This window comes from Nomia melanderi, chromosome 1 (assembly GCF_051020985.1).
Source record: "Nomia melanderi isolate GNS246 chromosome 1, iyNomMela1, whole genome shotgun sequence".
NCBI classification, from domain to species: Eukaryota; Metazoa; Arthropoda; class Insecta; order Hymenoptera; family Halictidae; genus Nomia; species Nomia melanderi.
Window position 1 is genome coordinate 20,092,091 of NC_134999.1, and position 20,845 is coordinate 20,112,935.

Genomic DNA, 20,845 nt, shown 5'->3' on the forward strand with positions numbered 1-20,845 from the left:
GAGTGCCCCTCAGAGCCCGAAAGCTCCGAGTACAGGGTAAAGACGGTTGGCAGAGTACTCACCCGGCGAGACGGCGAGTGCGAGGAAGGCAGCGGCCGCGGTGAGCATGAATATCCAAACCGCGTTTCCACCGGTTCGTCTTCTACCTGGCCTTTGACCGGCATGACGGTATCGGGCGCCGCGGCAAACGTTCGCCGGCGGCCTTGGTTGCACGTCGAGGACGACGTACGCCGGCTCCTCCTCCCGCTGGAACAGACGACGCTCCTCGTCGGCGTCGGCGTCCTCGGCGACGCCGGTTGTCGTGGCACCGCGTCGACGTGGTGATCGCGGCTGCTGAAGGTCGCTGGCACTGCAGCTGCTGCCGGTACGGTCGATTACCGGACCGTAATACATGGCCTGCAGGAGCGACGACTGCCGTGCCACCGGGGGCTGCACTCGTCAGCGTATCCTTCTCGCAACACCCTGATACGTGGCCGGGACTACACCCGCGGCGTCCTTACCTACGACACCCAGCGATCTAGCCGATCCGCGAGGCATCACCACGACCTGGCTCCTCCACCGAATACCACCACCAGCACACCAATAATAATCACTTGTTCCTCTCTTCTATATCTTCTTCCTCCTGTTGTTCCTCGGAACGATTCTACACCCTCCCGGCCCTTCCGCGGCAGCTCGTCGGTGTCGGTGTACTCTCGATCGCACGCGAGACAGAACCGTGGACACTTATTTCCCGGAGAATCCTTCTACCGTCCTCGACGAGTCACGTAGAAACGTTACGCTGGCGTTCGAAATTTCAAACGGACCCGCTACAGACGCGAACCGTGCGTGTATGTCCCGCACTGCTCTATTGTTTATGGTTTACCAGCACGCGAGCGCGTTACCTGCTTACTGGCCTCTCGTTGGCTATAGATTTCCGGTGTTTTCATCCCGTTCTCTCTGTCCACTGTTCCTTCTTCCACCCCCGGCGCGTGTGTTTTCGGGGTTGATCTCTTCCTGTCGAGTTTCCACCTTGCGGGATCGCTCCGTTCGGACGACACGCGCACACACGACGGAGGAGAGGGTTGTTAACCGATGGTAAAACTCGACGATCGAAAACGCCACGGTGGTGTGTCCTCTCTCCGGCGAACACCCCGGCGCGTCGCTCGGGCTAAAGTGGAAGGCGTCACGAAATTCACCCCGTCGACGGAAAAAAAGAAACTCGACTGCGTGAAGAGGAGCAACCGCGTGCACTCCCGGCACTCCTGTCCCCGTCGACAACGTCGGAGGGAAGAAACCCTCTAAACGAAAGCGCGCACGCTATATTACCGGCGACACGTCGCCGCGCGTCAGTATGCGAGAGTGTGCGCCTCGTGAAAGGGAGGAAGGGTTCGTCGCACTCTTTCCTTCCAACCCCGAAAGAGACCCCCGTTTCCCTTTTTCCTCTCTCTCTCTCTCTCTCACTCTCTCTCTCTCTCTCTTTCTCTCCCTCTCTCTCTCTCTCTCCCTTTCTCTCTCCCTCCCTCTCTCTCCCTCTCTCTCACACACACTCTCTCTCTCACTCTCTCTCTCTCTCCCTCCCTCTCTCCCTCTCTGCTTCACCCTGTCTCTCTTCTCCGTCTCCTTCTTCCCCCGTGTGTATCCTTCGGAATAATGCCCGTCGCGGAGGAGAAAACTTTCAGAAGAGAAAGGGGAGTACGGGGGCGAAAACCAAAAGAGAGAGGAAACGGTAGAAGAAAGCACGGAACGCGGGCGAAGTATATCGGTGAAAAGCACGAAAAAACCCCGAGCACAACAAAACGAGCGTCTTTCTTTTTTTTTTTCTCCTGATAATTCTTTTCGTTTTACACCGACCACCTTCTCTTCTTCTTTCGCCTCTTTCTGCCCCTGCTCGTGCCTCTCTTAATCCTTACGCTCGATGAACAACGACAGCAGCAGCAGCAGCGACCGGCTGCAGCTCGTGTGTCCAGCGCGCCTGGACACTACCACCGTCCGGTAGGAAGTGTCGACTGCCACGAGGTGGACACCTCTGCGAGGCTCTGCCAGCGGCAGCAGCACCAGCGGTGGCAGCGGCGACGGCGGCGGCGGCGGCGGCGGCGGTGGCGGCGGCGGGAGCAGCAGCAGCAGCAGCAGCACCGGCGGTGCTGGTAGCAGTGGCGGTAGTAGCGGCAGTGGCAGCTGCAGCTGCTGGTGCACCGGCGCATCCGCTTGCACCTCGCATTCGCGCCACACACCGTCCAGACACGAACGTCGAACGAACGCTCTCTCCGACCGCGTCTCTCTCTCGTCCTCGGTTTACCGTCTTCCTCCTTCTTCCTCGATTTGTCTCTTGCCAGCGAGAAGACTCGACGGAAAACACGGGACAGAACGAAACGGAATAGCGGGGGAGCGAACGCCCGGTGAGAAACGGTTTTACTCGGATTCGGGATCCGTCGCCGTGAACACTCGGACGTATACTGACCGAACGCTTAATACCCAGGCTCTATAACCCCCTAACGCCGCCAGTCAAGCCAGCTTAGCAGTGTTTCGAGCTGGCGTAGAGACGGGGCAGTAACGTCGGCCGCCGACGCTGGCTTTGCTAGGTTCGGCCAACTCCGTGGCGCGGCTTCGTGCCGGCCGCAAACTTCTCTCCCAGCCGCGCATCAGACTTTCGGGGAGCTTCCCTCTTGGTGTCTACCTTTCGTCCACGTGAAGAGATACTAGGATTCAAGAGATAGGAGTTTGAAATCGGTTGAAAACCATTCTGTCGGGAAGGTCTTCTCGCGAACGTGTTTTCGGCTTGCCGCCAGTGGCAGCATCGAGCAGCAGCAGCGCCGCGACGCGAGGCAACTCGGCTCAACCACGTCGTGAGCACCCCCTCGATGCCCCGCCGATGCCATCGGCCTGGCCCGAAATCGATGCCCCGCAACGCGACGTCTCGAAACCACCCCCGCGACCTGTGCCATCAACGAACCGCTTCTCCCTCTTTCGCCGTTTCTCCCTCTTTCCAACCGGTCGTTTCTCTCGTTCGCTCCCCACCGCCGCTCCTTCTGCTTCGACCTCCCCACCTATCCCTTAGCCGCGTCCCTTTCCATCGTTCCAGCTCGAGGTTCTCGGTCCCACTCCGTTCGAAACGTTCCACCCCGCATGTAACCACTCGCACGCTCGCTCGCTCGCTCGTTCGCTCTCTGTCTGTCTGTTTTCTACGCGTGCACACTGCCGATCGGCCCACGTTTTTCCTCGTCGATGAACGGATACGTAGTCTCTTTTTACAGTCCGCTGCATGAATGGTGTCCCGTGAACGACGGTGTCAGGTGACGCCGTCATCGATCTCGGAAATTAATACGCCGGCACATCGGCGCAGAAATTACGCGATCGGCCGCGACTAATCGCCTCGGGCGCACTTTGGGGGATGGAAATGCTCGATTTTCTTGTAACGTTCAGGGTCCTCGAGTTGCTCGTTGTATCCGTCTGTTCTCTCGGGTCTTTCTGTCACACCGATGACGTTGCAATCGGAATGCCGATGCTCGCGAGTCTCTCGATCGAGCAATTGTTTCTGTACGATCGCTTGGATTCGACGAGAGGGTAGAGAAGGAAAGACATGTTATAAATCGTTATTGATCTGTTAAGATGGACGAACGCCGGCAGGATAACAACACGTACCGTCGACAGGGTTATTACTGCGGTACAGTATAATCCCCCGGCTCGTGGATGACTGCGACCCATAAAAATTTACTGCTAACTTTTGCCCGTTCGCCCTGCTGACACACACTTTTACGTGCACGTAGAAACGCTTCGCGAAAATTCGTGGAACGTGTAATCTCGGCTGGAACGACGTCCAACGAGAATAAGCAGAGTAATTTGCTGTACCCTATAAATTTTTCTGAATTATTGTAATGGGTTTATGTAAATCCCCGTCCACTGACACATTTGCGCTACCCTCTTTAAAGATTTTAGCTCTTATCATCTATAGAATAAACCTTAGGACTCTCAGGACTACGTCAGCTAGGAAATTCTACAAAGATACTTTGTCTCTATCTCCTAGAGTACTCTTTCCCGTTTACGCCCCAAACTTTATATCAAGCGATCGCTGTCTTTCGGTAGAGAATACACCATTGGACCGCAGAACTTTACGCGAATCCATAACTCCACAAGCAACCGCGGAGACGGCCGAATTAAAATTCTACTCTCTCCGTAAGTGGTCTCGCTGAATTAATGAATCGCCCGGCATAAATGCGCATAGCTCCGGCGTCTGAATCATCCCCGAACGAAGCGTCGCCAACGAATTTCAAATACTCGCCACAAAATTATATCTCTGCCATAACAGTCCGAGCATTCACTCGCCAAAAGCGAGAACCAAGAGCAAAAACTCTTCGCGCCGAGGTCTCCCTTCAATCAACTCGACGCGGCCATCATCATCCAACTAACGACCCCATAAAGATTGTCTTTATGCGAATCATCCCGACCCCTCCCTCGCGTAGCGTGCCCGAAAAGTCGGTTGCGTAACAGAAGGTCTAGAGAGCAGCGTCCAGTGTCCGCTAATTTCGGAAAGAATCAACCAGCCCCGCGAAAACGGTTGTCGCCGGCCGTTACACCCTACGGGCACCGATAAAACGGGCGGCCAGCGTCTGCGGGGCGCGATGACCGGTTTTCCTATGAAATTTCGTGGAAAGCGGGACGGCGTTCGCTCGCTCGCTCGTTCGTTCCGTCCCGAGTCGCCTTGGAGATGGTCGCGGAGGAGGCGGTGGTGGCGGCGGAGGAGTCAATAGACTCTACGTTGCGGCAGATGTACGTATCGATTTTGGAACGTTGATTCGCGCGTGTTCCAGAACGATACCGTTGCCCTCTGCACAGAGCAAAGAGAGAAGGAGACGCCGGCCAACGGGGCCGGAGGGGTGAAAAGAGATGCTGACCGCGTCTCTCTTCAAGATCACCCCGGCTGGCCCGGTCTCTCGCCTTCCGTTGCCCCGCCGGTGACGTTCGACGTTTACCAGCAGGCATGCGGGACGAGACAGGGGGCTTCGAGGAGCACCTGGAGGCCGCTGGGTGGCCGGCATTACCCTCGCCAGGTGGTTGCAACTTGTTGTTACGGCACCACGACTCTGGGCCTTTCCTCTATTTCCGCGGTGACCAATGGACTCGCGTATACTTGACCCGTGAATGGACCGACGTAACGCGTCCGTAGGTCATTGATGCTTCGGACGATGGACCACCTACTTGGCGCATGCAAACGCAGTGATCTACGAACATAGAGACCGATGAGAATTAGGGAGTCCCAGAGTATCGGTAGCTAACGGATATTATTCCGTTGAAGAATAGTTCGAGCGTCGCGTTGGGTTGCTAGATCCGTTGGCAACAGATATGTTGATTTAAAGTGTCCCAGGTTAACCGAAGTCAATTGACCATAGAATAATCAGTTTCCTCGATTAGTAGAATGTTCCATTCGTCGATTTCTCGGCATTGGATCAGTGGTGGCTGCCTTTGATGGTCCATAAATTGGAGGATCCGCGCATCGGAGGAAGAAAGTTCGCGGAAAGACGCACGCAGCTGCGTTCACGGATCATTTACCGGTGCCCGTTACCCTTGGGCTGTGAGGTGATACGTCCTTCGGACACGACCCCATTGTTCCCGGTGAAAGGAATACGCGGACAGCCGTGTCACGTGGCCGATCTTCCGCAAAATAAAAGGATCCTCCGTGTGGTCACCCCTCGCGCGTGGCACGCGCCACCGTCCACCTTTCTTCCCGTTCCAGCCAGCCGTCGCCTTTTCAGATCCCCCGGATAAGGAATCGCTTGCCTGGCGAGTCGGCAGGGGACGGAGGGCACTCTTTAGAATGGTTACGGTTACTTTCTTTGCGAAACTGCACGGTCGGCTGGCTCCGCCGGCACCTTTGATGTTTCGCCTGTGGCCACCCTGGCGCGTCGGATCTGCCATTATCGATGCTGATGCGGCGACTCCTACGGTGACGGAATCGGGATAGGTTAACCAATCGCGGATTGCTCCGTTCTTACTTCGAAAAGGAAGAGCAACAATGGTAGTAACAGTAAAACGGTAATGTGCGCTTTATTTTTCAACAAATGTTCCCCCGACCTTACAAAGTTTGGTCGGGGGTAATTATACAGAAGCGCCTTTATGGCGAAGGCTGATTTACTAAAGTAAAACGGTACTGACTCTGAAAAATGAAAGGGAGCGTACCCTAATCCAGACTTAACCCTGTTACACTCGATATCTTCCTATCTTCGATGAAGACACTGCGATACATCGATTTCGTCAAATGCATTTGAATACGTAGATGTGCAACCGTGAGGTCAGTTCGCGTCACGCCGAGCGAGTTCGATAAATCTGACCTTGAGATTTCGGATTGCCACGGAAATAGGAGCGAAGCTCGCGAAAAAAGGCTCTCCCGACAATGAGCCGGGTGAACGGGAATCGAGGCGAACGGGAAAAAGAAACAATGCGTATATTATTCCTGCCCCCCTGGCCCCGTCGCCGGTGTACCCTGCTGGTTAAACACAGCATCATATTTCGATATCGCTGTTCCGCCGGGGGTTGTTTTCCGAGGCCGCCCTTGAGGATTTAAAGAAGCCGGGATAAATGGCACCCCGCGTGGCTCCCGCTGCACAGCCCGGATCGCGATTCGAACATCGATGATTGAACGTACAAAGGAGGGCAAACAATGGCCTCTCGAGGGAGCAGGTGAAAAAACTGATGTTCTAGAGCCCACTTGCGATTGTCGCGATTTAAACCGAACGCGATACGAAAATATCAGACTCGGTATCGTTCCGGTGTTTCAATCGAAAGAGAAACGTAATATTCGTCGCTCTGTTGTCTAAGATAAGTGCCTGAAACGCAACAGCTTCCATAAGCCAAGCAGAAGGATACTTCCAAGATAAATAATCAGCACAGTGTTGCTCGGGAAGCATCAGTAATTTCTCCAATTACGACCGACGATTGTGAAAGGGTATTTTATTAAACGACACTCGTTCTGCGATCCAAGCAGCCTCGAAACAGCCCCTATAACCCAAGAAGACAATGCTTCCCAGAAAAAATAAGTAGCACAGCTTTACAAAAAGAAGATTAGTAATGTCTGAAATTGCGAGTGACATTCGTGGAACGATATTTTCCGCACAGATCGCGGCGTCTCTAATAGCAGCCACCCTCCATTCATCCCCGAAGGATCGTTCCGGGGGACAGACGAAGAAACCGGGCAGCGCCGGGGCGAGAAAGTAACGCAAAGTCGAGGAGGGGTCTGCCGAGCGTTGGGGGATGACCGATACAAGTGGGACGTTCAAGAAAGGGGTTAGGTCCCATACGGTGACAACGGCAAAACTCGAAACGACGTCGCCGGACTTGGCTTCCGGCCATTTCCCAGCTATCGATCCACGAAGCGTTACGACGAAGCTGCCCTACGTGCAATTATAGGTGTATCGTGTGTATAATACGACCCTGGTACGTTCGCAACGGCAGAGGGGCCGAGGGGAGAAGGGCGGGTCGGATCGCCGCCGACACACAAGGACGATCTCCAAAAATTTGGCCGGCCAGCCGGGGATCCAGGGATTCTTCGATGGCCCTGTGCACGGAACACGCTGTTACGGATAACTAGTTCACCGCTTTAGCGTTTACTTCTGAGGACAATTTAGTATTTCCTGCGGAGTGAAGCGGGTCAAGCAAAAGGTCGTTGCGGTGCTCGAAATTCGCGGATAAATAGGTAGAAATGCAATTCTTTCTTTCCTCCGTTCCAGTCGTTTCTGTTTGCCAGGATTCAACCCCTTTTCTAGGCCGCTGACCGTGTTACCGATGGTCGCTGGGATTGATGAATCCAGTCACCCATTGCTCTACAAGATTACCTACGTTTAAATTCAGGGTGGAGTTTTGCTCTTCGATACGAGTAGAATTGAATGTAAATAGGATCAAGATTAGTTTGAGGTGGAGGTTGAAACTTGTCTTAGATGGAAATTAGTTGTATGTTATATGTCGATGAAGCGTCGCGAGACAGGTTTTAATTAGACGTGTTAATTTAATTGAGCGCAATGTTCTCAGCAGTATTTCAGATTCGTCCGGGTTTTAACTATTTCACTGGCTGCTCGTAAAGCGGACGTGGGATTTCGGGAAAGGAAATTGCGCCGGCGGAGAGGAAAATGCGGTTTACTGTGCCCGTTTCCCATAACATATTTCGGGGAACTGGCGTGTAAGAAATACGCAGTTCACCCACCCCACGGATGCAACACAACGGTGCGTTTCCACGTATGCGTGGAATCGATAACTGGGAATTAGTCTGACAGGCTGTCTGCCAGAACCGAGTACGTGTGTCTACGCGAAAAACCTTTGCCAATCGCGTTACGGTAATTAGACGCCACGGTTAATCGAGCCGGATATCCATCGCGATGGTTTTATCATCGCTAACGATAATTGTCGGGTCAGTTTTTCATTCGGAGACTGTATCCTGAATGATATTTCAACGTTCCCGAAGAATCCGGTAGAAAAGTTTCCAAGCGAATCGATTTGTTAATCTCGTTTCTTCCATTGTCAAGAGAATGCCCCGAATGTCCTTACCGTGGTACGTTACGATAACGGAAATTCGTTTGAAAAATGTAACCGCGCTGATAATTTTATTCGGTTCAGAGGCGAATATGGCAAAGCGAGTAGACTTTTCAAAGAGATTTAATTAAATCGAGTTACCACGTTATCACGTCGTTGACAGTCTTTTGGATTTTTAATAACCTGTCCTGCATATTTCTACGGCGAAACATCGTTTGTTCCTCCGTGGCGAAAAGACACACGAGATACACGGAGAGACAAACCGAGGGATAAATGGAAATATGTCCGCACAAACGGCGCCGTGGAAGCTAGCACGGGACCGAGATAAATAGAGGATCGCCGTAGTCGGTACCGAGGATCAATATGTCACAACTACGGTCGCAAATACGCGAGACAATGAACGTATATGCACGCTGCTGGACAAAAGTATCGGCACGTCGAAATTATGATACGTGCATTGAAAGGAGAACGCCTTGTACCGTTAATTTAACGTATTTATTTAAAAATCTGATTATACATAATGGCCATTGTCCGTTTATAAGTATTTTTCTAATTATGATCATATATTAAACACATGTTTCTTTTTAAATTAATTAATTCTGATGAATATTTTGTTATATTAATAAATTATACACAACTGATTTACCTCCGTTACGTATATTTATTGTTACAAAAAGATTCTTAGGTACATTCCGCTTGAAACAATGTTAGAGTGTAACAAATATTGTTAAAAACACTGTTCTCCAGTGCATTTCTTTGTAAAAGTTAACTAGTCTGTTAATTTATTAGTGATATCGTCCAGTCTTGAAAATTACCGATAACTGTGAAGTTGAATATTTTGTGTTTGCCATTTTTGAATGTACAGATGGTTTGAATTTTCCCGCGTGCGGCGCTGAAGTCAAAGCGCAGAAGTTCCCGCGGTTCTTGGGTGGAAGATGCTGACGCTCCTGCTGAAATTAGTGTTTTAGAAGGGAAAAAAGTGGAAACAATGCAGAAGAAAGACTGGACATCTTGAAGAAATACTCCTCTACAAGAAATATAAAGAAAAAGTATCCTAACAATTAGTTTTATCGCCGTATAAAGAACATCCCATACCGGCCCCTTCCTAACGATCCAAAGACACTTCAACTTGCCGGTGAGTTTCTTTAACAGTTCATAAATATGGATTATTTCTCGATTAATCACTCGTAACACTTTGATTTAACACTGATTCTCATCCCACGCATACTGTATATATGATACAAAAAGAATTCTATAAGAATTGCAAGGTATAAATTCAGCTATAAAACTTATCATATACTCTTATGTTTCTTTTGAAGTTTTTGGATTGTACAACGCTATAAAAATTTAACTACCGTGTATTGTTGTTCAATTGTTTATAAAAATCGATTACAGATGGGAGAAAGAAATTACAAATATTAACTGCTTTATATTAGCACCACATTAAGCAATCCGTTCGTAATCCATTGAGATATGATATAAATATAATTGATGCAATATAATTTATGGTATTAAAAATACCTTCTCTTTAACTGGCCAATAAACATTCATTCTCGAATGTCACAACACACTGAATTACAAATAATTCTTTTTTTAAGTTGTTAATTATCACTCCTTGCCTGACTTCTCAGGATAGTTGCAGTTGTATTTGCGACAAAAGTATTGCCAGGTTTTGTGGCATTACTCAATTGAAACGTAGGCTTCAATTAAAGAAGTCTGCTACTTCTGCTAGTTCTCTTGCTCTTGCTTGCTGATGTGCCCAGCGATCCTCTGCAAGCTTGTCACTTATACCCCATTTATCATGATAGATACGTTGTCCACAAGTTGGACATTTCTTACCCCCTATAACAAGAAAATATTACGCATTGCGACAACAATAAGACAACGTATGTCTGTAGCACAATTCATTACCATGGAATGGGGGAGTCTTCATGAATGTCACAAGACATTTCAAGTGAAACAAATGACCACAGTACAATCTTTCTATATGCAAATCTGCAGTTTCGTTGGTTTCTGCTTCTTCTGGCTTTATTGGTAGACATTTCTCTTTGCATGCCTGACAGTGCTCTTGTGGTAATTTCTTCACAGACCTAAATGAAATAAAAAAGGCAAAAATAAAAACAACATTTAGGAAGGAACATTGATTCAATTACCTTATAAGAAAAGAAGCAACAACGTTTAAAGATGGTGATGGTGTAAAAGGAGTTTTTTGCGGATGTTTGGTTAATGGTGGCTCAACACACTGTCTAGCTAGTTCTCTTCCTTGACCCAAGAAATATCGAGTAAACAATGGAGGGAAGTTTGTGTCAGCATCTTCTAATCTGCATTAAATATAAAAATTTATATTTTACGGGTCTGCATGAAAATACACAAAGAGAGTTCTCTCCTCTACATACTTTACACAAGCAATTGGATAATTATCTGGTATTTCAATCTTTGCCTTAAAGTAGTACAATCCTTGCTGAACCTTTAGACAGATACAAGAATGTTTCTGTCTCAATTTTAGTTCATCATCATTCTCCAAGATGTTCTTTAGGGTAGAAATTTCATCATAGCAACAGATTAAAGGATTCTCATCGATGAAATTACGGACCAGCTTCAACGTAGGAAGCACCTGTTAGAATAACAAGTACAAAATATTTCTTTATTACACGTCATGGGATAAAACCATTGCCCAGGCAAACAAATGAAATTAATTTTACCTGTGCTTTGCCCAACAGTTTCTTGCATTCCTTCTCACAAACTTCTGTTAATCCGTCAAGTAATTTAGTGGACAAAGTTTTGCTCTTCAATTCGATTAACAGTGGATTCTGAGGATAGTCTTTCGGGAACTGGATACACGCAACGATCGTTTTAAACTTCGTTTTCCTGTAAATCAGAGAGCGCATATGAGTAACGAGTTATAATCAATTTAATGTAAATGGCATTGTACACAAACTTACGCTATTTCCACTCGCACCATTATGCGCACACAGGAGACCAGGCGGCTGCCGTCGACAACATTTTGACAGAGTTTTGACACTTCTTGTAATTCATCGTCGATAAAGCCCATGAGAAAATGGAGACAAATTTGTGCTTTGCGATCTGATAACTTCACGTGCGGTTGTGTCAGCAACACGTACCGAACAACATGCAAATCAACATAACATAACCAAGCTAGTGGTGATGCGGAGTTACTATGATTCGCCGTACCAAAAATTAGAATTATGTCATGCGATCACGATCAAGGTCAAACGAAGAAACTAAACTTCATTCGGCCATTCACGTTTTGAGGCACGGATCTACAAATATTTACTAAACTATCTCAACGGCTCAACGTCGAATAAAGAAATTCAAATCGAAGAGAAATCGCGACAAGGAAAGAGAAAAGTCATGATTAATTCTGATAACACTTTATTCATTACAAAATACAGTACACAAAAACAACCAGAGGAACGCTTCCCAGTAGAGAACAGACGCCATATGCAATCACGAGGATACAAACATTTAAATTTACCAAACTCTCCACGAACAATGCAACATACGTACCAATTGTTCTCTTTAATTCCTACACGTCCAATTACAAAAATATAAAAACACATATCAACAAGGAACTCCAGTATAATTTCATTCTAGCTGATTGGTCAATGGATGGTCGCTGAAAACCGAGCACCCATAGGTGTCTCTTCTATCACAGCACTCTATGGTGGAGACCTAACCTAGTTTCACGCACGTGTTTAGGGGAAATTTGAAATTCCACCTGACAGAAGAGCAACACATCCACGCGCTCGAGGAACCATGCGAAGAGGACAGTGATAACAAGAAGTCTCAAAAAAGAACAAGAAACTACGGACAATGTCTCGGATCGCCGATTCTAGAGAAATTCTGGTCACCAGCGACAGCGTCGGCGAGCACTGGAGTGCCGCCGTGTGGGATCCACGCACAGGATCTGCTTTATCCACGTACAAACACGCTGGCGCGTTGGCACACCGTACCCTCCAGCTGTTGAGCGACAGTTACATAATTGGCGCGGATTCCGCAAAGCCCCGTATACATATATGGCCTTTGAATAATCCCAACCCGGTATCTAACCTGCGATTAGCAACACCTGGCAAGGTAAATGCGTTGACCTGCACGCCTAATGGCGCCTATATGGTGGCAGCGATATCAGAAAAGCTATTCCTGTGGCAAGTATGCAATGGTCGCCTCCTGGGTCACTTGTCCCATCATTATCAATCGGTGAATTGCCTGTCGTTCAGCACCGACGGCTCCATCTTCGCCAGCGGCGCCGAAGACGGCCTTGTATTCGTTTGGTCCCTCTTCCGCGTGATAAACGAGGAACAACCCGCGCCGCTGCACGCTTTCTCTCATCACTCGCTGCCGGTGAAAGATCTACAGTTCGGACACTGCGGAGCTAGAGGCAGACTATGCTCCGTGTCCCTCGACCGTACCTGCAACGTGTACGAACCGTGCAGCGGCACTTTGCTGCTCACTCTCGTGTTCGACGTGCCTTTAACCGCTGTTTGCTTGAACACGCGTGAAAGCGACCTGTTCGTCGGCTGCACCGACGGAGACATCTACAGGTTCAACCTCCACGAACCGCCTCGCGGCATAGAGCACCACGTGCAGGTGCAGAGAGACGGAGACGACGGCGGCGTGGTCCTACGTAGACACAAGTCGAAGATCCTCTCGATGTCCACGTCGATCGACGGACGTTACTTGGTCTCCGGCTGCGGGAACGGCGAGATTCATATCTGGGACATCGCCAGCCGTCAGGTTCTACGCTCGATCGACCACAAGGGATCGATCACCGCGGCGTTCTTCGCGAAGTACTACGAGAACTTCCGAGTCACCGACCTTCAGCCGCGGCTCACGGTAGCCGGTCTGCAGAGGATATCGGACGACACCGACGGCAAGCAGAGTTTCGTCGAGGTGATTAACCGGGACCATTCCTTGACGGATGTCCTGAGCTACGAGTCGTATGCGGGGGATGATTCTGAGGGGTCAGGGGACAACGCCTCGCGGAAGCTGCTCGAAATGAGGGAGGAGATGGAACGACTGAAGAAGATCAACGCGGCGATTTATCAGTACAGCGTGAAACAAATTCTGGGGAAGGATGATCAATGAGGCGGGCGCCGGATGAGGAGTGGATTGCTTCCGGTCGCCGCGCTTTTGTACTTTATATTTGAGCTGGATAAAGAGTGTTCACTTGTCACCACGCGGATGAGAATTCACCTAATCGATATTTCCTCTGTTTCTAAGCTGCCACATTGACTGATTACCTATCGTCGTTTTTAAACGTTGTAAATAAAGAATATTTGATACCGTTCGGGTAACATATGTGCCGAATAAAAATGTACCCCCCTCCCCCGGATTGAATGGAATTTCAAGCTGGATCGCGGTACAAGTTATTTTATTACGCTCTCAAGCTCCTCCGGGACATAAAGGGTTAAGTATCGAGCGCAAGGAAAATTCTATTCCGCCGCAAGCACGACAATGTCTTCTCAATAATCGATTCCGCCGAACTTAATGGTAATACGCGCCGCCCGACGCGATATAATAAGAATTCCGCTTACGAGAAAAATCGATAGCACCGGCGCGTCCCCCTTGTTACAAAATGGTGGCGTTCTTACCCCGCTTAATACTCGGCCGCGAACTTTCGGGAAAGTTGGTGAACATCGGGATTATTTACATAACTTATACCGTTTTAATTTAGCGTCGGGAGTTTCGAACTAACGTCGGATCCGTACGCTCGAAAATTGAGGAGCTGCCGTCCTGCGAGGACCATCAGGACACCGCCACCGGTCTCCGCGGGCAATCAATGAATCATGTCTTCTGCGAAGCTCCTGGAAAGGAGGTCCAAGGGAGCTTCCAGCAGCGCGTAGGCTCGGCGCGAAGCGTTGTCGGTCCCGTGAGCTCTATTTATGTTGTTACGGGGAAAACAAGGGGTGGCCACCCTTTGTCTCGAACTGATGCATAAGGTAGACGCTTGGTTCTATCGTGTATTGGATCTGCTGGACAAGTAACCTCGAACAATCGGTCAATGGAATTCTACCATTCAATCAACGATTCGTCTACAATTCCTCCTATCCAGCGAAAACCGAAAGTTACTTTATCCAACGCCAAGCTGCCATGTCCATTATCCTCCGAAACGCTGCAGGATTAAAATTCCATCACGAACGGTTCGAATCATTGAATCGAATTCGACAACGCCTCCGTTGCACCGTGACTCGCGTCCATTTTGTACAAAACCCTGTTACCGTTGTACCGCGCGGTACTTAACAAGCCGGACAGGAATCCATTATGTTTTACACGCTCGGCAACAAACTACGCGTGCCCACAATCAGCTGATGAAAAAAAAACACCCGGGAAATAAAGACCAAGCTCCGTAGTTCGACGGAGAAAGGGAGAAATTCGGAATAACATTCGAAGTTCGCAGCACAGTGAAAGGAACAATAATATTTCCTCGCACAATACACCCCTCGCCGAGAACATTCTCGAATATCCGGCAATTAAACTCGCCAGCGTTGAAAAATTCTACCGCGATCTTTCGCCGACGCGCGAGAAGAACGATTTTAATTATTCGACCGCCATCGGTCACGATCGTAATATTCTCCCGGCGCAATTTCCCATCGGCGGATCATGGGATCCCGCCGGTATCGTTCACCGTCGCGGCCCGCCGTCTTACGAGCGGCCGGCCCGTATTTCACCGGCGCGTAATCGCGTTACAAAAATGAAATCCGCCCGCGGTAATCGCGGGAACGACCGATTTTCCGGGCGGGATCGAACGATTCCCGGGCGCGAAGCGTCGCCGCGCAGCCGATGAAATAACGCTCGCGATAATAACGGCCGGCAACGAGCCGCGTAAACGCGCGAGATTGAAACCCGTCGGCGGGGAACCCGGTTACGGATCCGCGGAGCGGGATTCATGCGATCGTTTTTGTATATTCGCTTGGAACGACGACGAACGACGGCAACCAACGAAGGAACGAACGGATGGACGAGGAAACATTGTCTCCGTTGAAGAATGAGGAGTTTCGTCTAAAAGACGAGAAAACGGTGCGACGCGGGGGGAGGGCGAGTTTACCATCCCCTCGTCATAAATTTGTTTCATTATGTGCTTACAAGCTACGGTCACGGGACACTTTGCCAACTTCAGCGAAACTTTTCATTGTCCCTAACACAATGATTTGCGAGCTCGGCGTACTTTCGAGGAGCAACGAGGAGAAGAAAAAAAAACACACAGATGGCGTTTAAATGGCGAAAGGAACGGGGCAAAGAGGAGAAGGACGACGGGAAAGTAAGCAAGAGCTCCTGTACCGCGGCCCCCGGACAGCGATATCTCGTTGAATATGATATCCGCGAAATTCTTGTTGAAGAAGAACATTTCTTCGCCCTCCGTTCCCCGAATAAACAATGTTAATGAAGCACGTGCGCCGGGAGCACTGTTATTCGAGGCGGAGACTCGGCGCGCGCCTTTGAATACCATTCCCGGCTCCGTGGCGGACTCGCGCGACGCCCGGTCCACTTAATTAAAACGTAACGGGAGGATGATCGATCTTAAACGTTAAATATGGCGGTGTATCACGCCGATGTCCCCGGCCCCTTTGTATTTAAATGAGACGCGCGAGCCCCGCGCCCCGGCTCCGCGCGAATGAATGCAAATGAGGCGTTTACGAAACCGTCCCGTACGCTGGAAATTAAATTAGGCCCGAGATCCGCCGGCCCCCCGTCCCCGGATAGAAAAGTTTGCATGGGAATTGCCACCGGCTGAAAGGAATTGATGCTCGGAAGGCCTGGATCTTTCCGTTTTAACCCTTCGCGTCTGCGGACGGCGCTGGTGCCGGTGCCGCTCTCAGCGACCGATATTTCCTCGTATGGTTTCATTAGAATAATAACACCTCTGTTTATTAAGAAACAGGAAAATCCTTTCATACAACGAAGCGAGGAAACTCGCACGCTCGGAGATTAATTCTTAACGCACCGGATGTATTTCGAGTTCACTCGCCAAAAAATACGGCGACAGCGGAAGAGATTCACAGAAGTAACCTAGATACTTGATGTGTTCATCGTAAATATTACAATAACAGCGATTTATGTCGTACTCACATAGCATTGCTCCTCGAAGAGTTAACCCTTTGCACTCCACAAGCTTCTCATTAGAACTACTCGACATTTTCTAAGAAGATACCAACGACATTCTTTCAAACTGACTTGGAGAAACCACGCGTAAATTGAAGGAAACTGAATTCTTCCAATATGCCACGTATGGATACGTTGCACAAAGATTAATATTGAATATCGAACTTTATAATTCTGTGATATTAACTGGCGACTAGAGGCGCCTACGGAGTGCAAAGTTAAAGAAGTATCGCCGACAAAATAGCTTAGACTTTCCAAACGCGCAGTGTTTCTGGCGTTCGGTGCAATCTACATTCAGTGTCTTCATGAATTCAAGGTAGCCGTGAAAAATGTCGAGAGATTTGAATTACTATTGCCCATAGAATTATCATTGAAAGGTACACGGAAGTCGGACGTCGTCCGCGAAGGGTTAACTTACCTTCCACCGGCTCCGGGGGAAAGGGACGGGCTCGTTACATATTGATCGTTCGGATTTTTATATTTTTATTATACGGATGCTCGAGATAGCCACGGATATCGATGGAAGTGATAGCGAATCGGAGAAGTATTATTCCGCCGCCGGGACGGATATACGGGGGAGAGGATGTCCATGGGCCTGGATCGATAACCGTTCGGTACTTCCGCGGGGCTCTTTGTATCATGCAAAATAAGCGTGGCGTCTGCTTCTATGCAAAACACCGCGCAGGAAAACCCTGAAGGGGATGCGATGCCGGTGCGCCCGGATAACGCGGAGGAATTGGATCCATCGAGCCACGCTAAAGCGGGGAGTTATACGAGGCTGTAAACCGTGTCACTGGATTAAGCGTGTCTACGCTCTGCGCCTCTGCGCTTAAAGACTCCGAGCGTCTCTCAAAGTATCGAAGCCTCGCGCGAGTCGCCATGATGCGCACTCTCGACAGAAGACGAATTTCTAGTTTCACATTATCAATTTAACCGTCGCGTTTCATTTTCCAGCGGCTCGACACATCCGTTTGTTAAACGAACGCGTGTGTTTCATAATCGCGTTTCTTCGAACGTTTAAATACAAGCCCGGCCACCCTCGAAATCTAGATTCGGGTTGGAATAATTTCCCGGGTATCCCGTGTACAAACTCATGAAACGGAGTAAATCGCAGCTGAACTGGGCCGTTCGTTGCTTCCAACCATTTGCCCTCTAATATTCCGACAGACTCGCGGGGAGTACCTCGAATGGAAATTAACGGAAATGAATAATAGCCGATCTCCTTGAGTTCGAAATGAATGTTTCCCTTTCGTCAACTGTTACCCCTTCGCTCTTTGGGGTTAGGTGGGTTCAAAACTGTCCCACGCTTTGCTGAACTTTTAATGCGTGATACTTGTCGTAGTTAAAATTCTCATCAGTTGGCGACGGTATGAACTTAAAATACTTGAATAAGTGAAAACAAAAATTTCCACAGATCAAAACGCATTAGTAAGTTGAGATTGTTATAGTTAAGATTGCCGAATTGCGAAGTGAATTCTATGCGGGTTGTTTCCTTAAAAATCGAGAGTTAAAGTGAACGTGGTACTTTCCTGTATTTCTCGTAAATCGCCGATGACGGAATAATTCTACTTGATTCTCAAGTAATCCCTCGTCCGCGCTTCGAATTTCTATATTCCCTCGTTTACATTTATACGCGTGGTTAATGCCACGGTTACATGTATCCAGCTAATTCAATAGTTAAACCGCGGACACGGTGCGCGAGGAGGCCGATGTTCCTCCCCAGCCGGCGAACGCACGGTTCCCCGCGAGCGTCACGTCGAAACTGCGATTAGATTTCGGAAGTGTCCCACCGGTCACTTTCGCGGACGAAATATATTCGGATTCGCTGGCGGGGGTGTGCGGCGTGCATTCCCGATGAGAAAAAAGAATCGCGCGACAGAACACACCGCGTTCCACGGATTAAAGTATCTCCGCGCGCGCCGCGCGTTGCGAGCGGTCGACTAATGCGGCATAATCTGTGCTGTTATGATCGCATCACGTATTTATAAATCTGCGTGTACGGCCGGGTCACATGACACGCGCGGTTGTGGATTCGGATTATGATGAATTATCATTACAGTTATCCGTTGCCATCCGTCTTCGTTCCGCCTGGCGAAATATTGATGGAATCGTTTAACTCGCGAGCACACTGCTTTTGGCAGAGAGATACGAGTATTGACTAAAGGAATTTTTCTCTGAAACGATCGTGGATGATTAGAAATGTTCTTGAAGATAATTGAGATTCCGAGAGAAATTAACACTGCATTTATGGAAGCTAATTTGGATATTGAATGTTTTAGCACTCCATATAGTTTTGTGATATGTCAGCAACTCCTACCCATTCTGATAGTAGTCCTGAAATTAACAATGTTATAACATCTCGTAGACCTTTAATTCCCTTAGTACAAACTTTGTATATATAGAAGATCAAATAATCTGAAGGTAGTTTTCATAAGATTCATTAAAATATTTAATATTAGAACTGGTGCAGTATTGGACCTTACGGAGTTCAAAGAGTTAAACATTATTTCTTAAGAGTTTCAGTTGATTTTCATTGGCGAAATTATGCGAATATATATTATAATTCTATGTTCCCGAAACTCTAATTTCCGCGACCTATAACGAACAAACATGTCTTCTAGGAGCGATAGAATGAAGTATAGAACGAATATCCGTGAATCTAATGTTAATCTCAAGTTTCCCCGAGGTTTACCACGGTAAACGCCGAAGAGTCTCGCGGAATGAAAGTGATTTCCGGCGAGCGCAGTCTGGAAACGGATTCACCAATCGGATTACCAGAAACGACTCTGTCAGCGATAGTGTTTGACGTTTCCGGCGTTCCTAATGAAAGGGCCAAGCCGTTTCGGGCAAACAACTGGGACAGCAATTAATGTTTGCCGAAATTGTTCGAGCTTCCCTATAAATCGTGTTTTGCAATTAACAGAAACCGCTTCGGTTCCCTCTGTATTTAATGCAATGACACGGAACCGCGGGGAATGAGGTTCGTTTTCCGCCGATATAAATTGCGAGTTAGGCTCGAATTGATTTCTGGGTCGATATTCTGTTTCGCGGCTCCCGGTCTCTGTTCAATTTTTCTCTTTCCGCCTTTGTCGCGCGAGAAACGAGACGCGTTTCGCGGTGCCCGGCCGCGGTTGGAATCGAAGTTTATAATCATCGCGCGCGACGCTCGGAGGCTCGAGGGCCGTAACGAATCGCTGGAATACCGGCGATCGTTAACTCCGACGGCAGCGTCCGCGTTGGTAACGTGAATGCCCGCTGATTTGTATTTTCCGCGTGACGCGCGATACCGGGAAATACTTTTTTAATGCCCGTAATGAATAATTAAAACGTAACGCGCGCGTTTTCCGCTCTCTTTTTCGTCCCGTTTGCCCCGTTTGATCGCGCGATGACGATTATCCCCGTTAATAATTTATAAATGCCGTTCGAACGGCGGCGGATCCGTTCCGCCGACACCGATATCGAGCGTTACTCGCGACCAGCAATTCTTAATTCTCAGAAAGTTCCACGGCGAGCCAGTAAAAGTCGAAACGATACATTACCGCCGGTATATCCAGCCGTACCGAAACCGTTAAACTTTCGCCGATACAATTATTTTACAGGGCCTGCGACCGTAAACAAAAAGTTTATCCTTCGTTAGCGCCTCCGGCAATAAAAACCGCTTTTACGGTCCCTAAGGTAAACTATAATTGCCGTCGAGAAATCCCGACTTCCGGAAAATTGATAGACCATTCCGTTGACACTTTATAAAAGAAAGTCCCGTCGACGGGACGCGTTGTCGGATCCAACCGATCTAGCTGGGCCCTTCCGTTAGCTGTATATCGAATCGCGTAGTCATTCTCTCAGAGCGCACCGGGACTTTCTTCCCGGACACCGAAAATTCCTTCTGCTAGAGTTTAATAAGTTAGCCTTATCTCTTCCAACTCTTCTTTCCGAAAGAGATAGTTTTATATTGATGCAGCTTCATTCTTGCACGCAGTAACTTTCAAATCATTCGCGCCACTTGTTCACGAACATCTATCGATTTCAAATCGAATTCCCCTGTACTCATGAGGAAACTACTATACCATAACCACGAACGGAAACTGCCATACCATAACCATAAACCTGAAACACCTAATCAAAATACTGCTACCCAAAAAAGATAATCAACCACGCAAACATACATCAACGGATATTTCTAAGCTAGGTCACTTTTTCCATCGAAGATTTACGATCTTCTTTCTCTACCCAC

General features: G+C 48.6%; 4 protein-coding genes across 12 annotated transcripts in view; 2 read left to right on the top strand and 2 right to left on the bottom strand.

Annotated features, from left to right (window-relative positions):
- LOC116432708 (protein kinase C-binding protein NELL1) overlaps positions 1 to 2,416 on the bottom strand; it is an 85,463-nt gene extending 83,047 nt beyond the window's left edge. For 5 of the 9 annotated variants that reach the window (XM_076368320.1, XM_076368318.1, XM_076368316.1 and 2 more), the window contains exon 1: positions 63 to 2,416. In XM_076368320.1, the coding sequence (XP_076224435.1) occupies positions 63 to 393 (331 nt within the window). In that variant the 5' untranslated portion in view covers positions 394 to 2,416. The remainder of the gene's footprint in view (positions 1 to 62) is intronic. The other 4 variants (XM_076368309.1, XM_076368306.1, XM_076368299.1 and 1 more) reach the window with 4 other exon arrangements.
- The window catches only part of LOC116432686 (uncharacterized), a 240,693-nt gene that overhangs the window by 177,415 nt on the left and 42,433 nt on the right, over positions 1 to 20,845 (top strand). The window lies entirely within an intron of this gene.
- On the bottom strand, positions 9,836 to 12,164 carry LOC116432682 (uncharacterized). The gene is made up of 7 exons (XM_031989899.2): positions 12,022 to 12,164; positions 11,436 to 11,584; positions 11,196 to 11,361; positions 10,890 to 11,107; positions 10,647 to 10,814; positions 10,405 to 10,583; positions 9,836 to 10,335 (listed from the first exon to the last, which is right to left on the bottom strand). The coding sequence occupies exons 2-7, from the start codon at positions 11,543 to 11,545 to the stop codon at positions 10,196 to 10,198; spliced, it is 981 nt and encodes a 326-aa protein (XP_031845759.1). The 5' UTR covers positions 11,546 to 11,584; positions 12,022 to 12,164; the 3' UTR covers positions 9,836 to 10,195.
- On the top strand, positions 12,327 to 13,795 carry LOC116432678 (WD repeat-containing protein 18). The gene has a single exon (XM_031989888.2). The coding sequence runs from the start codon at positions 12,328 to 12,330 to the stop codon at positions 13,597 to 13,599; it is 1,272 nt and encodes a 423-aa protein (XP_031845748.2). The 5' UTR covers position 12,327; the 3' UTR covers positions 13,600 to 13,795.